Source organism: Pan paniscus, chromosome 8 (assembly GCF_029289425.2).
Source record: "Pan paniscus chromosome 8, NHGRI_mPanPan1-v2.0_pri, whole genome shotgun sequence".
NCBI classification, from domain to species: Eukaryota; Metazoa; Chordata; class Mammalia; order Primates; family Hominidae; genus Pan; species Pan paniscus.
Window position 1 is genome coordinate 108,127,792 of NC_073257.2, and position 16,956 is coordinate 108,144,747.

The 16,956-nt window shown below is 47.8% G+C and overlaps 1 protein-coding gene across 3 annotated transcripts in view; it reads right to left on the reverse strand.

The window, feature by feature from the left end:
* Positions 1 to 16,956, reverse strand: part of BLNK (B cell linker) — a 134,867-nt gene that overhangs the window by 31,558 nt on the left and 86,353 nt on the right. For all 3 annotated transcript variants that reach the window (XM_003825406.6, XM_003825407.5, XM_034931222.4), the window contains 3 exons: positions 9,507 to 9,547; positions 6,116 to 6,272; positions 2,545 to 2,708 (listed from right to left, as the gene is read on the reverse strand). In XM_003825406.6, coding sequence (XP_003825454.1) covers positions 2,545 to 2,708; positions 6,116 to 6,272; positions 9,507 to 9,547 — 362 coding nt within the window. The remainder of the gene's footprint in view (positions 1 to 2,544; positions 2,709 to 6,115; positions 6,273 to 9,506; positions 9,548 to 16,956) is intronic.

Here is a 16,956-nt window from a genome sequence, read left to right on the forward strand (position 1 = left end):
TGCTCCTTCCTCCTAAATGTCTTTGCCCCACCTCCAGCTCTCTGTTTAGCCTGTATCTCTGTATTTTGCCTATAACCTGTAGAGCAGGGTTAAACACTTTTATTTATGCTTGTACTTGACTTCTTCTTTTCCCAACTAATGGTTCAGCCATATCTTAATGTTGGCTTCTGTTTGTTTGTTTATTTGTTTTTACACCTCTTTCTTATATTGGCTGTCTATCTGCCCATTCCAGAACGCCCCCGCCTTCATACTTCTCTTTTTCCCACTGGTGCAGACTTGCCTGAGCCACCTCCACAAGGCTGCTATTAGCAAACCTCTCCCCTGCCTCCCTGGGGTCCATTCTCAGTTATTTACAGAAATGAAGAGCCTTACATAACCCACAGTATTCATCTGCATTCTATATCTGAATTTGTGTCTTCATGTGGAATTGCCAAATGCTGAAATAATTTACAGTGAGATCCTAACAGCTGGTCTCCCCATCCTGTCCCCTCCCCTGCTCAGCTTCTCTTTGCCACCCTATTCCCACCCTTGAAAGGACAACATCGCCTCTCAGATGGGTAGGTAATAGTAAGAAGGAGTGTGTGCAGGGTGAGGGTGTGTACATGCACTGTATGCATTGTGGGAGCTATGACAAATCAAAAAAGAGACCAGGATTCACAGCTAAGAGAGAGGGGGATGCCCTGGGGCCCAGTTGCTTTGAAGCCATGGCTGGCCTGGTGTTGCTAGATCTTCAGTTTTCAGAAGAAACTAGAAAACTGGATTTTGTCAAGGCTCTAGAATATGGTAGAAAGGAATCCGACATATATTAAACCCCTCTGTGTGTGAGGCACTGTATTTAGTGCTGTACATATGTTCTTTTATTAAATTCTCAAAATAACAGAGATGAAAAACAGACTCATAGAAGTTGTCTAGCTTGCCCCAAATCATACACCTAGAAGGGCCAAAGCAGGAATTTGGGCCTAGATGCTGCATCTATTTTTATTTAAAAGTCCATCTTTTCCAATTCCTGCTGGGCTGCAAATTTTATAAAGGCGGAATGAAGGTCATTTCACAACATGTGTGTAAGCCATAAGTTTTATCCTCTACAGGCAAGTTATTTCTTAGAGAAGCTGCAGGCTGGTCTCTGTCCTTATTTAAAATGCAGGGACCTCTGGGAGCCATAACACATTAGGCTTTATCAGTTACTACAACAGCTTGGATGAGTTTACCTATTCATTTTCAAATAGGAGCTATTTCATAGGGAAAACAACACAAAGGGCTAGGTGCTGAGACAGGGAAGATTAAGGAGGTAAACCCAGAGTTGGATGCTGGGCCATCTGAAAAGGTGGGTCTCTGGACACCTGCTGGGGCAGGGCAGCTGTGGGGAGGGAGGAAGTGAGAAGCAAGAGCTGTCAAAGGGAAGTGAGGGATTAGCTCCTCCACAGGTTGTGCGGGGTACCTTACAGACTAGCTATCTCCATTGTACATCCTGGCCCATGTCACCCTCTGCATCTGAGAAGAGGGAAGTGGAGGAGCAGAGAGAAAAGAAGGTGGAGGAAAGAAAGCAAGGTGGCGACAGTGTTAGTGGGTATAATAGCTAGTCAGGCATGAGCAGGGCAGGAGAGGGCTCCCCTGCCCCAGGAATGTCAGGAGACCATCAGGTGATTGTCAGGTGGCTGTTAATTGTCTCCCTAAAATAATAATTGGTTACAGCCAGCGCCAGGGAAAGGCAGTCTCCCAATAGATAGAAAAAACCTGAAACTGGTGATGAGCAGTTTCCCGATAAGATCTCAGGAGTTGGGCAAGTGGGCTCAAGCATGCGCATTAAGAGGCAAAATGGCAGCGTTTAACTGGTACTTCACCTTCTAGAAACACTCAGCTGGTAAGGCAAGAATGCTTCAAGGGATCGTGCGTACAACTCCGGTAAGCACACTGCGCACGCTCACCTCCCAAATGCTAGCAGGGCACTGCACAAGCGGACAGCCCACACAAAGGAAGAATCAGGGGAGAAGGGACAAAAGACCCCGGAAGTGTGCTAGTGTATAAAACCCCAACTCAAAGGTCAAACAGCGCACTGGATCTCTCAAGTCGTCCGCTTGGCCCTCTTCTAAGTGTACTTGACTTCTTTTCATTCCTGCTCTGAAATTTGCCTTGGTCTCTCCTTCTGCCTTACGCCCAGGAGGCAAGAATTGAGGTTGCTGCAGACCCATATGGATTTGCTGTCAGTAACAACAGGACAGAGAAGCAAAGGAGAATAAAGAGAGAGGAAGAACATCTTAGGAAGGAAAGAAGAGATTCACAGGAAACCCCAGGGAAGAAGGAGGGGATAATATGAGGGGCACAGACTCAGTATTGATATTTTACCATACACCTCTAGTAAACTGACATATTTACAATAAGCCATTTTGGAGAAAACCAAGTCCCTTTGGTATAATAGTGGAGAGTTAGAGGGGGCAGTCAATAGCAGGTTGTAAAGAAGGAGGACAGCCAGCGGGCAGGCTGTCCTGGTCGCTTGCCCCACCCCGCTCTGTGTCCTGGGAAGCCTTTGGCACAGATTTACTTTACCTCATCCTCAAGGAGGCCTTTGGGTTTGGGTGGGACTTGAGGTTTCTGCAAAGCAGTCAGGGCCGGCAGGGTGGAGGTGAGCCTTGCTTTCTCTGAAGGCCAGCTGGGCTTACTGGGAAGTGTCTTGCTGAAGGGTGGGGAATGCCTCTGGCTTGATCGATTGTCTTGAAAGGAACAAACAAAAAACATAACATAAAAGAGGCTCTGGATCATTTCCTGGGTGGAAGCCATTGAGATCCAGAAAGTATAAAACCACGGGTGTCTATGTAGCCACAAATGATCCACGGGGCATTCCTTGAAAGAGTAAAGTGAAATGTTAGGCCCAAAATTTCAACTGCTTATTGACTTAAACGGCAAAAACTGGAAGAATGTCCTCATTAAAAACATCCTTCCGGGGCAGTGATGGACACCCAGAGGTTTAGGAGAACCAACAACCCAACACTTGGCCACACAGAGGGGATGGAAGCAGCACTGGAGGGCACAGGGTGGGGGTGAGGTGCTCCTGGCTTTTAAAAATGCCAAGGCCTAGGCTCCACCCCAGCCTGGCAATGTTTGAACTCCTCGGGAGGAGCCTGGCATTACAGGTTGGAAAAGTTCCCCAGGTTATGCTAAAGTGTATCCAGGTGGTGATTACTCATGTGGATCAACTTCCATGCTCCTTCCCTCAGTGATTTCGTTCCATTCACAGGGAATCTGTGGGATCCCTTTGGTCCAGGACTGTCCTTCTCAGCAGGTATCAGAAAAGGAGTCAGGCTCTAAGGCCAACTGGATCTGAGTTCTGTCCCTTGCTCTGCCACTCACTAGCTGTGCTCTTTGGGGCTGGTTATTCAACCTCTCTGGGACTCACATTCTTCATTGTTATTTTTAATTTTTTAATTTTTTATTTTTTTGAGACAAAGTCTTGCTCTGTTGCCCAGGCTGGAGTGCAGTGGCATGATCTCTGGTTACTGCAACCTCCGCCTCCCAGGTTCAAGTGATTCTCCTGCCTCAGCCTCTGAAGTAGCTGGGATTACAGGCACCCACCACCATGCCTGGCTAATTTTTGTATTTTTAGTAGAGATGGGGTTTTACCATGTTGGCCAGGCTGGTTTTGAACTCCTGACCTCAAGTGATTCACCCACCTCAGCCTCCTGAAGTGTTAGGATTACAGGCATGAGCCACCACGCCTGGCCAACATTCTTCATTTTTAAAATGAGGATCGTAATATCGACCTTAGAGATCTTGTGGGGATTAGGAAGATTGCAGTGAAGGCAGTAGGTACAGTGTGTCTGCCTAATAAGTAGAACTTATATCACCTGTGCCATGTGAGAGAGGTGTTAGGCGGCCTCAAGTCTACCCAGTGATTCAGTGAGCTGAGCATAGATTCAGACTGATGTGTTTTAGGAAAATCTTGGCATAGGAATAACCTGGCGTGTTCTTCATACTGGGAACAGCACAGGTGCTAGCACTGGCCTCTGGATTGCATCACTGGCCTCTTGCTGCTGCTTCCTGTGACAGCCCCACCTCGCCTGGTGCAGCTGTCCTTGCCTGTTAGGCCCTCGCCTCTATGCTCCTGGTGCCTGCCCTGCCCTCAGCCCTCACTCCTTGTTGAAGGTATGTGGTTAACTTCACCTCCGCTGCCTCCTCAGAAGCCTCTTTCTGGTGGTGTGGCTGTACTCAGGCATGAGGGCATCCTTCCTTCTGTGCCTATAACTCTTGTCAGTTTTATTTGCAGCTCCTGGAGTTTACTCAGATTTCTGAGTAAACAAATATTTAATGTAATATTTAAGCCCATCAGAAGTAGCAAAACACAGGAGACAGGCTTTGAAGAGTGTGATTTTTTTTTTTTTTGAGACAGAGTTTCACTCTTGTTGCCCAGGCTGGAGTGCAGTGGTGCGATCTTGGCTCACTGCAACCTCCGCCTCCCGGGTTCAAGTGATTCTACTGCCTCAGCCTCCCTAGTAGCTGGGATTACTGGCATGCACCACCATGCCCGGCTAATTTTTTTGTATTTTTAATAGAGACGGGGTTCTGCCATGTTGGCCAGGCTGGTCTTGAACTCCTGACGTCAGGTGATCCATCCACTGTGACCTCCCAAAGTGCTGGGATTACAGGTGTGAGCCACTGCGCTTGGCCAAGAGTGTGTTCTTGAATGAGCCACTTAACCACCCTGAATTGCAGTAGCCCTTTCCTCCCCAGGGTTGCTGTGATGATTGAAAAAGATCATTCAGCAAGTATGGTGGGTGGTGCACAGAGCAGAGTTGTGATGAGCTGGGCTTCGGAAGCTGAGAGCCCTGGCTTGTATCCCAGCTCCATCACTTAGAGAATCTTGGCCCAGTCAGTTCACTCCTCTGACCTCTTTCAGGATTATCGAGGAGGTTAAGTAGACCCCCAGGGGAAAGCACTAAACTGTAAATTAGAAGATCTCTGGGAGTATGTGCATCTTGAGTGCAGCTGAATGCTCAGTGCTTAGCATAGTTCTGGTGCACGGCAGGTGCTCAAAAGATCAACTGTGGCAACCCAGTAAGCCCAGCTGGCCTTCACTTTACTTTCATTCAGTGAAGCAAGGAGCAGTGCCTGGTACACTGTAAGGAGGGGGTTAATGGCAGTGAGATATTACATGTAGAGCCGGTCCATACAAATGCTGGCATCGCCATGACCATCACAGACATACTTGCTCTCTGAACCTTTGGGGAACTTAGTCACCTGCCAAGACTGGAACAAAGATGGGCATTAAAATGCATACTTGGGGCCAGGCGCAGTGGCTTATGCCTGTAATCCCAGCACTTTGGGAGGCTGAGGCGGTTGGATCACTTGAGGTCAGGAGTTTGAGACCAGCCTGGCCAACATGAGGAAATCCTGTCTCTACTAAAAATACAAAAGTTAGCCAGGCGTGGTGGTGGGTGCCTGTGGACCCAGCTACTCGGGAGGCTGAGGCAGGAGGCTGGACCCAGGAGGCAGAGGTTGCAGTGAAGCGAGTTCATGCCACTGCACTCCAGCCTGGGTGACAGAGTGAGACTCTGTCTCAAAAACAAACAAACAAACAAAAAAAAACAGACCCAAGCTGTGTCCATTTAACCCATGAGGCTTATTCCAGGCTTGGGGCTCCTGAGCACCTGTATCCCCTGGTAAAACCGCACAGTCTGGACTAGGCATGGGAGGAAGGTGAGGCAGACACTGGGATCCTCGAAGGTCATTGTTTTGTACAGACTTCTTAAGAGAAATCCCAGAACCTTGAGCACACGAAGCCCTAAAAGTGGGACTAATCTCAGGGTTGCTTTCCCTTGGAGTGTTGGGCGGGAGCACAACCATCAGGGTATGCTGGGTTTGTTTGTTTGTTTGTTTGTTTGTTTATGCCTGCTTTCAATGTTCCCGATCTAGGAAAGACGCCTCTTCCCCTGGAATGGGAAAGCCCTACAGCTTGGGATCCTTTACCTCGGAGCCCAGATCCCCTGCTTGGAGGTGGCGGGAGCGGGCGGCTGGCAGAGGCCCTCAAGCAGCAGCCAGGTTTGTCCCCACCCTGCAATCTTGGACACCCCCACCTCCCCATGGGCCTGGAAGGCCAAGTGCCCAGGTCTGCGGGGGACCTCACCTATATACTCGCCTCTGGCGAAGGGTAGGGCTGGGTGAACCGGCCTGGTTTCCTGCTCTACTGGAGGCGGCTCGTAGCTGTCATCAGCGTTCTCCTCGGCGGGCATCACGTACATCTCTGAGTCCGAGTGCTCATCTGGATTTTCATAGTCGCTGTCCTGCAAGTGCAGATGCAGACACTGTGCTCAGCATCCCCGTCTGTGCTGCCTGGCCGTCAGGACCATTCCTGCCTTGGGAGGCCAGAGCAGTGACAGGAGACAAGGCTTGGAGAGGCTGACTTCACAAGGCTAGGCAGCCGGTAAGAGGCAAACCTGGGGTTTGAAGCAGGCCTTTCTGCCTCCAAAGTTTATCGTCTCCACCACTGCACTGTCCTGGGGGGACACAGGAACTACTTAACGCTAATGGGAGCTGACACTCTGTAGATCCACAACGAATAACAAGAGGAGATAATAAAACATATTTTTAAAAGATAGGAAAAGGGCCCAATAAAATAGAATAACCAATGGGTTTTATCTATTATGAATGCTGATCACTGAAGAGAAAATAGGTTTAATACGAAGAGGGTGAGGAGACACACAGGGCCAGCTAGATATCTTTCAGATGAGATTTTTTAAAAATTTCAAGCAGAGTTGGTAAGCTGCAGGGTCAAGGCTTCAAATGGACTCAGAGTTCGCTCTCTTTGTTTTTTTTTTTTTTTTCTTTTTTTGAGATGGAGTCTCACTCTGTTGCCCAGACTGGAGTGCAGTGGCGCAATCTCAGCTCACTGCAGCCTCTGCCTCCTGGGTTCCAGCGATTCTCCTGCCCTAGTCTCCCAAGTAGCTGGGATTACAGGCATGCACCACCGTGCCTGGCTAATTTTTTTTTGAAACCGAGTCTTGCTTTGTCGCCCAGGCTAGAGTGCAGTGGCAGGATCTCAGCTCACTGCAACCTCTACTTCCTGAGTTCAAGTTATTCTCCTGTCTCAGTCTCTCGAGTAGCTGGGATTACAAATTGCACCACCACGCCCAGCTAATTTTTGTATTTTTAGTAAAGCTGGGGTTTCACCATGTTGGCCAGGCTGGTCTCAAACTCCTGACCTCAGGTGATCTGCCAACCTTGGCCTCCCAAAGCGCTGAGATTACAGGCATGAGCCACCGCGCCTGGCCTGTTTTTTTAAAATCCACATTTCATTTAAGTCCACATTGAAAATACATTGTCATGGTCTGAAGTCCAAATGGCTTAGAAGGATATAAAGTGCAGTCTCCTTCTCAGCCTCTCTGCTTCTCACCGCAGAGGCAGAAAGAGTTACTAGGTTTCTTGTGCATGTTTTTCAGAGATAGTTTATGTATATACCGTTTGTACATATATTCATGTGGAGGAAATATTTGACTCAGGACATAAGAGGTCCTCTGGCCTCTGTGTCCACCGCCCTCACACTCTGCCTATCACATTGCATGATCTGTACATGACTTTCCACTTGCTCTTTGGCCTGTCGCCTTTCATAAGCAATTTTATATAGCAGGATTTTTTTTCCTGTTGGTCTTTAAAAAAAAAGAATTGTAGGGGTACATAGTAGGTATATATATATATGGGGTATATGAGATATTTTGAAACAGGCATACAATGTGTAGTAATAACATCTGGGTAAATGGGGTATCCATCACTCAAACATTCATTTTTTGTGTGTGTTATAAACATTCCAATTATATTCTTTTAGTTATTTTTAAATGTACAATAAATTATTGTTGACTGTACTTACCCTGTTGTCAAACACTAGGTCTTATTCATCCTAACTATATTTTTGCACCCATTAACTGTCCCCATTTCCCTCCCCCCACCTGCTGCCCCCTTGACCACCCTTCCCAGCCTCTGGTAAACATCATTCTACTGTCTGTCTTTATGAGTTCAAGTGTTTTAATTTTTAGCTCCTACAAATGAATGAGAACATATAGCAGGATTTTTGTTTAAAATCAAGAAATTCTGGAGGCTTTATTAACAAGCCTGGATTTCATTCTGCATGCAGTGGGGATCCATCTACTGAAGTCAAAAGAGCTGTGAGTGAATGCTTACTCAGTCTTTAGTACAGCTGGTATCTTCATTTTGGTTGTCTGATTTTGGGGCAAGTAATTCCTTCCTCTCCAGGCTGATTTTATTTTGTGCTTTCTAAGTTCCCTTGTGTGCTCTTTTTCATCCAGCCAGCTTGCTCAGTTTTCTTCTCTTACCTCTGCATGTGGGCCAACCAATTTCTTTGCTTTACATGTGGCCGTGTGTGTGTGTGTGTGTGTGTGTGTGTGTGTGTGTGTGTGTTCGTGTGTGCACGCGCGTGCGCAGCCAGCAGGGGGCGCAGCTGCAGTGCATCTCAGGGAGCTGCGGCTGCTGGGCCCCAGGAGGAGCTCCATGACCAAGAGATGGGCAGAAAAGTCACCCCTTCCCCTCATTTTTCTTTTCTTTTTCTGCAGTTGAAGAAGGAGGAACTCCTGTCTTCTGAGACTCTGTATAAACTCCAGGTAGTGTGCACAGCCCAGGGCTGGGCACAGGACTGGAGGTCTGAGTCCTGGGTTCTCATTCCACTGAACTGGGTGATTTTCATTCTCTTGGCCTCAGTTTTCTTATCTGTGAAATGGGTATGTGGTTGTATGGAAGGCTTCTTGGATCCCTTCCAGATCTAAAACTCACAGGTTGGAGCAGGCTAACATTCTGGATGAATTTGATATAAGTGAGGAATAATTATTGTGAAGAAAAGTTTTTAGGATGTCAGGCCTTGCACATTTCAGAGCTACCTCAAAGAGATAATTCTGATACAACATCCCCAGTGTCATCATGGCCAGGTCCCTCTCTCTGTGGCTCCGGAGCTCTGCTAATGTTCTCTTGATCACAGCAAGCACCTTGGTGGCAAAGAGCCTGGTCCTGAGATCTGAGGGCCTGGGTCTGAATTGTGGAACTGCAAGTGACTGAAACTTTCTATACCTTGGTCCTGGAGGCCCCCTGATGTGCCAGACACTTATTCTTTAGTTGTTGGTTCGTTTAGGGCTCCTGGGCAGGGGTCAGGCAGTGATGGGCACTGGGGAGTTTAGGGCAGAGGCATTTGCTAACTGATATGGAAACATTTAAACATTTTTACACCTGTTTTGTCTGTGCTGGTGAGTACTCTGAACACCAGCACTGAAGTTGGGCATAAGAACACCTACCTCAAAGGTTTAAATGAGGTTATGTGTGGAAAGCTCTTAGCCAGGCGCACACTGAGCGCCAGTCAAGTCAGCTGGTATGCAGTATGCCTTGCCTGTAGGTGACCTTTCCAAGTCTTCCCTCTTGGGACGTGCGGCTGACCACCAGCATGTAATTCAGAAATAAGATCTTCAAAAGGCCTCCCATGGGACCCTGATGCCCTCCTGGTCCCAGGAGCAAATACTTACAAAGTCATCGGACCACTGCTCCTCTTCGTCAGCGGGGCTCTCTGCAACAGCAGGGGAGAAGCAGAAGGCACAAGTGTGAGCCTCAGCTGGCCAGCCCCAGCCCATCCACACACATTTCGCACCTGCCTTCCCTTCCCTTTGGGCTTTCTGGTGCCATGTACTTGACCTTGGGTTAGTTACTACAATCATATGTTCACTTGCTTTTGACTTTTTAAAAAATATTAATTCTCAAAGCATAGAGAGAAGTCCTACTGGGCAGAGCAATGTGCGTCTGATCCATGGGTGGGCTTTGTTAAGGGACATTTCTGGGTCCCCCAGTAGAGACCTACAATTCATACTATGTGGCTTCTAAGGACTTCAGAGGATGGCGTAGTAGGAACAGCACAGGACAGGGAATCAGACAGACCTAAGTTCTTATCCAGGCTCTGTTCCGAATGCGTTGGAGTGTGGGCAAGACCTCTAACATCTCTGAGCCTCAGTTTCCAGATCTATACAATGAGGGGATCATTTCTGTGATCATCTCTGGCTCTAACTTTGACTTTTCTTGTTAAAAAAAAATTATCCAATGTCTTAGTATGTGCCAGGCAATATTATCAGAGCTTTGCCGTCTTTTAGCCCTCTCAAAGACGCTGTGAGGGGCTGGGCGTTGGGGCTTATGCCTGTAATCCCAGCACTGTAGTCCCAGCACTTTGAGAGGCCAAGGCAGGAGGGTTGCTTGAGCCCAGGAGTTCAAGACCAGTCTGGACAACATGGCAAGGCCCCATCTCTACAAAAAATAAAATAATTAGCTGGGTGTGGTGGTCCATATCTGTAGTTCCAGCTACTTAGCAGGCTGAGATGGGGGGATTGCTTGAGCCCAGGGGGTCGAGGCTGCAGTGAGCTGTGATTGTGCCATTGCACTCTAGCTGGGATGACAGAGTAAGACCCTGTCTCAAAAAAAAAAAAAAAAAAATCACCTAAACCTTGTGAGGAAACTGAGGCCTAGAGCAGATAAGTCACATGCCCAAGGTCAGATAGTGTAATAAATGGCAGAGCCAGGAGTTGAACCCTGCAGGTTGCCTTCCACGGGCGTGCGCTGAGCCCCCACATGGTGCTGCCTCGCTCCAGGGGCAGGAGGTGCCGTCCTGGGCTCTGCATGGGCATAGAAAAATGGATATGACAGGTTGTGGCCCTTAAGTAGTTTATGAGCTTGTAGAATAAAATAAGTCTGAATTATGACAGCCCAGGCGAATATTTGACCCCTTTCCCTCCAAAACACATTTAGAGTATGAGAAACTTAGCATCTAGCCTATCACATAAACTGACCTTAGAGGTTAAACGGGATTCACTCTGCTGTGTAGGAATCAAGCAGACACAGGCCCATGTGGCAGAGTGGCTCCATGACAGCACCACAGAGGGTCCCAGCTCCCTCCTGCCCCGCTGAGCAGCCACTGCCACAGAGGATCCAGTGGATGTTCCTAAATTCCCCAGAACCTCAACAGAACCTTTTCTAGTTTTATTTTTATGTTTTTGCTATTCCCCGCTGAGCAGCCACTGCCACAGAGGGCCCAGTGGATGTTCCTAAATTTCCCAGAACCTCAACAGAACATTTTCTAGTTTTATTTTTATGTTTTTGCTATTTCTACCCCTGCCACAGCAGACCACCGGACTCCAGAGAGTCAAACATTTGGGGTCTCCAGAGGCACCAGCAAGGAATTGCAGAGGTGAAATGGGGTCAGGAAGGATACTGTGGGATCGGAGTGGCCACATTTTAAGCAATGGCGGCAGCAGCACCCTCTTTTGGGAAAAACATGATAGGTGCTAAGAAAGAGCCTCACTCTACAAGCCAAACATGGGTCACACTTTGACGTGAACAGAAAAGAATTCTTACATTATTCTTTGGGTTGACTAATGCTGAATTAGAGTGTACTGCAATCACTGGGGTTGGCCAAGAAACTCTAGAAGATTGGGTGAATAAATCCTCTTCCCAATATGATTACCTGGCACAATGGGGGAGTACGTTTCTTTTTCTTTTCTAGTCTTTTTTTTTTTTTTTTTGAGACAGAGTCTCACTCTGTTGCCCAGGTGGGAGTGCAGTGGCACAATCATGGCTTACTGCAGCCTCAACCTCCTTGGTGCAAGCGATCCTGCTACCTCAGCCTCCTGAGTAACTGCACGTGCCACCATGCCCAGCTAACTTTTGTATTTTTTGTAGAGATGGGGTTTTGCCATGTTGCCCAGGCTGGTCTTGAACTCCTGGGTTCAAATGACTCACCTGCCTCTGCCTTCAAAAGTGCTGGGTTTACAGGCATAAGCCACTGCATCTGGTCAATATGTTTCTAATACCTTAAGTCTGGGGATCACTGAAGATCAACACTTAAGATGGCAAGAGTTTTTGTAACAACCATTCAAATAGAAACCCTTATAAAATGCCTTTATGAAACCTACTTCCCTGCCTGGATAACTGCATTTGCTCCACCCTTTCTCAGTGAGTGGGGGCCTATTATATGATCAGTCACTGGTGAAAGTAGTGCATTAGCCATCTAACTAGTGTCCCTGTCTCCATTATCTTTCTTCTCCAATCCATCCATCCTACCGTTTGTAGTTATTTTATTAAAATAAAGTTTGATTATGCTGTTCCTTTCCTTAAGAGTCATCAGTGACTCCCTATGGAATCAAGTAGAGGTTCTGTGGCAACACATTCCAATGCCTCCGCCTTCTGTCCCACCACCGACTTCTTGCGGCAGGCTCCCACGCTCACTAACAGTAACACCAGACAGCTTCCTCCTCCCGTTGTGCACTTTGCTGATTCTCTGCTCTGCTCGTGCCGTTCCTGCAGCCCATCTTCTTTCTTCCATGGAAATCCCTATCACTCCTCCTCCACAAAGTCTACCACAGTCTCTTGTCATAATCAATCACTTCTTTTTCTGGGCCCTCTTGGAAGCTGGTGGCACCGTGATGTCACATGTACTTCGTTCTGTCCTGTGCTGTGATTAAGTTGTTCATGTCTCTCTGTACTGAAAATAAGGCCTATCTAATTTATCTTTGCATCTGGACAGAATTTTGCATTTGTAATTAATGTATTAATAAATGTGTGAACTAATAAATGACTCAAAGGAACATTAGGATAGCAACAATAGATTTCATTTACTGAACACTTCCTATGTGCTGGGTGCCAGGCTAAGTGTTATAAAAGTATATTCTTATAACAGCACTATGTGGTAGGTGTTATTTTTATCTCTATTTTACAGTGGAGAAACTTGGTTTTGAAAGAGATTGTAAAACCTGCCTGAGGCTACTTGGCTAGTGAGTTTGGGAGCTCGATTGGAAGCCAGGCTGTGTTGGCTCCTGCAGCTGAAATCTCATCTGAGCCACTTAGCCCTCTGCTGAGCACTTAGATAAAACTTTGGTGAAACGAGAATGACCCAATCCAGACATCTTGGCACATGGAGACAGAAAAGAGAGAAAAGCATCATACGGTATGGGATAGAGGTTGTTTGTTGGTGCCCCATCGATTCCTAGCTAGACTATCTACTTCAGGTCCCAAGTGGAACTCACAGCATCATATTCATAAAGTTACAGTCTTGCAGGCAATTGCCAAGACTAAAAAGCATGGGAGTCCAAGGTATTAGGTCCAAAACAGTAGTCAGTTTTCCAGTATCTCAGGGAGCTTCCCAAAGTGCACAGGTGGTAGTTTAGAGCCAGGCTTTCTAGGTTCAAATCCTGGCTCTGACCTTTACAAGCTGCTTGGTCTTGGACCAATAATTTAATATTGTTTAAAGCTTCATTTCCTCACCTGTAAAGCAAGGATAAGAACAGTGCCTGTATCATATTTTTGTGAGAATCAAATAATAAAATACATCTGAAGCTCTTAGCAAAGCCTGGCACACAGTAATGCTTTAGTAGTGTTACCGTCATCTTGAGCATTGCAAAGAATGCCTCAATTAACACTCAAAACACCACTGATTCTAATTTACTCCCACGTCAATCACACACTATGGCTACCACAAAGGCATGGATCCAAGAAAGCCTCTATTGTAGTGAGTAAAATTTGGGGGAGAAGTTCAAGCTTCATGTGGGCCAGGTGGTTTGATTTTGTTTGTGTGATTCCATGGTCTCTGCCAGGAAGCTGAGATCCTGGGCGGGCCCTCTTGTCAGTTAAAGCCTTTCCTATGGTGTGGTTTACCTGGTTTGGGGCTTATGCTCCATTTACCATGTCATAATCCCATGCCACACAATAGAGGGACTCCTCCCTTTGCCTGACCCAGGTTTTAAGATTCATGTAGCCCTCCCCAGCCTTTGGGCACAGCACCAGACACAAGGAGATGTGAGAATGGCCACAGCGGCCCACATTTGGGCTTAAGCTCTGGGGTCAGACTGCCTAACTTAGAATCCTTATTCTGCCATTTTCTAGGAGTGAGATCTTAGCTGAATTGCTTCACCTCTGGGCCTCAGCTTCCCCTTTGCTAAAATGGACATTATTAATCGTGCTTAGAAGAGTATCTGACATAGAGTAAAAGGCTCAATGAATGTTAGCTATTACAATGAATTTACAGTCTCTGCAATTCTCAGAACAATCTAAAGGATAGGTATTCTTATCCCCAGGTCAGAAATTGGAGGCTCACTCAAATTACAAAACTGTTCCAAGTTCACACAGTGCTTAGGGAGCAAAGCCAGGATTCCAACCCAGGCCTAAAGGACCTCAGAGTCCAAGGTCTTCTCACCAAGCCACACTTCATAATACAAATAAAGACTAAGGGCCAGAAGAATGACCACATGAGACTGAGGACAACTCAGGGCCATGTAGTTTTCTGAGAAATGTCCCCACACCTGGAATCATTGCCAGGAGCGGGGAAAGTTCAGAGAAAGGTGTGCCCAGTGACAGCCAAAAACTTGCATGAGGCCATGTGCCCGAGGTGGGGCCGAATGGGGCCTTGAAGGATGAGCAGGATTTGGGTGAGAGAATAAGGATGAAGGAGTGTGTCTTCCTCCATCATCTGAGAGAGGGGCTTATGTGTCAGCCCCAGAAGCAGGGCTTAGAGGCAGATGTGTGCAGAATGAATGCGCTGGGCTGGAGAGGGACAGGAGATTCTGCTGAGCGCTCACACAAATCTGATGTGCTGCCGGCCAGTGGGGGCTCCAGCCATAGTGGACACCGCAGGCTCCAGTGACAAGCTGAGATGGGGAGCTGATGAGGTTGGTGTTTAGGAACTCAGGCATGGAAAGACGAAAGCTGATCCAGACCAGGGGGTCTGGGAATGGGAAGGGATGGCTGGAAGGACAGTACAGGACTCTGTGGTGGTGGCTGGGGCAAAGGGAGTATGAATCCAGCCTCTCAGTTCTGAGTCAACAGGAGCACCAGAGCCCCTGGGGCAGATGCTGGTGGCATCACAGCATGTCTGACATTCTGCCTCAGCTGCAGCCCTGATCCTGCTCTGGAGGCTACCCGGCCGCCAGACCCTGCCCATCTCTCCCCCAACAGAGCAGGTGGTGGCATGCAGGGAGCCAGTGGGAAGACCGCAGCAGGACACAGAAGGAAGGAAAGAGGGAGGGTGGGCCAGTTGTGGTGGTGGGGACAGACACCGAAAAGGAACAGAAAGCAGAACTACAGAGGCTGCAGGGGAGGCGGTGGGTGGCCAGTCCCACCAGTGCCGCCCTAAGAGGAGAAAGGGACATGATTTAATGTGGGGAACTGAGGACAAGACCCAGATTCAGGCTGGCTGGGAGAGGTGTTCTGAGTCTAAATACTTAGCATCTTAGGCCAGGCATGGTGGGCTCACACCTGTAATCCCAGCACTTTGGGAGGCCAGGGCAGGAGGATCACTGGAGGCCGGGAATTTGAGAACACCCTGGACAACATAGTGAGACATTGTCTCTACAAAAAAGATTTTAGAAAATTAGCCAGGCATGGTGGCACATGCCTGTGGTCCCAGCTACTCAGGAGGCTGAAGCAGGAGGATCACTTGAGCCCAGGAGGTTGAGGCTGCAGTGAGCCATGATTGTACCCCTGGACCCCAGCCTGGGTGACAGGGCGAGACCCCGTCTCAAAAAAAGAAAAAAGAAATACTTATCATCGTAGAAACTCCCTTTGTCTGTATGTCTATTCATCCCTTCACAGGATCATTAACAGAGGGGTGGGGGTACAGCAATGGGGGACATAGTCCTGGCTCAGCCATCACCTCACTGCATGACCTCAGGAGTCACTTTGCCTCTCTGGTCTCCAGTTATTCCTAAAATGAGAAGCTTGGGTTGGGCAATCCTTCAGGAGTTTCTAAGCTTTAAAATACCTTTGAGCCCAAGTGTCATTCCTCTATTCTTAGTTCCCTATGGCAGGACTGATGTTGGATATAGCTCTCCCATGTCAGCGTAAGACCAGTACCTCCAGGGGAATATGGACAGGGAGACAGAAAACCAGGTAAATGCTGGCTCCACTAGGAGCACCAGGCCCATGACAAAAGCAATGTTAAATCTCACTTCTTTAGTGGACAAAGGATTGTTATGCATACCCCATACTTCTGTGTGGGCATTTACCCAAGAATCCCTGTCCAAGTGCCTTCTTTGCTCTGGATTTTTATTTTTTCCATGTAAGTGAGTTTGCCACCCCTCCACCCTATATTTGCTCTGATCTCCTCCCTGCATGATAGCAGAACCAGAGGAGTCACACGTGGACCTCCCAGGGATGCCACCCCATCAGAGCCCTGGACATCAGAGCCCAAGAGTGCAAGAGAGGGGCTCTGTTCAGTTCTGACTCCTCAAGGAATTGTGGGGTAACCAATGGGGCATCTGCAGTGATCCCAGCAGACTCTCGGGCACCATGACTGGTCTCTCCCTGACCTCCATCCCCAGCCAGACCTCAGACTTCAAAGATACCGAAGGCTGTTCAACTGTGAAAGCTCAGGAACTGGGAAGCGAGTTCTTGCATTAATGTCAGGAGCTCTAGTGCCTTCAGAATAAGAAAAAAGTTCCCCCAAAAGCATGAACACTTGAGCCTGGGTCAAAGCAAGGAGCTGCAAAATGGGAGTCTGGGATGGGTTTTCCTCTTAGTGGCTGCAGTCACCTTGGACAGGATACTTAATGTCCTTGAGACACATTTTCCTCATCTGCAAAACCGAGATCGTAATTTCTATATAACGGTGCTAATGAGAAGATTAAATGAGATATGTCTGTGAAGAGCTTAGCTTAATGCCCAGAACAGAGTCAATACTCAACAGATTTTGGATATCTTCCCTTCCCACAGCAATGCCAGCTGCTTGGGGCAATGCATTCTGCCCAGTGGGCCAGCAGTTCCTTAGGGGCGATGTTTCCTCCTCAGGGAAAGACTGAACTGGGATTGCTGGGTCTGAACTGAAGGCAGCAGGCTCCACACTGGCCTGACCTGCATCCCTGGAGGAGACCCAGCTCTCCATTCTTTGTGTAATTCAAGCTTTGTCCTTCTGTACTCTAACTAGGGAAGAGGGTATGGTGACTCTTT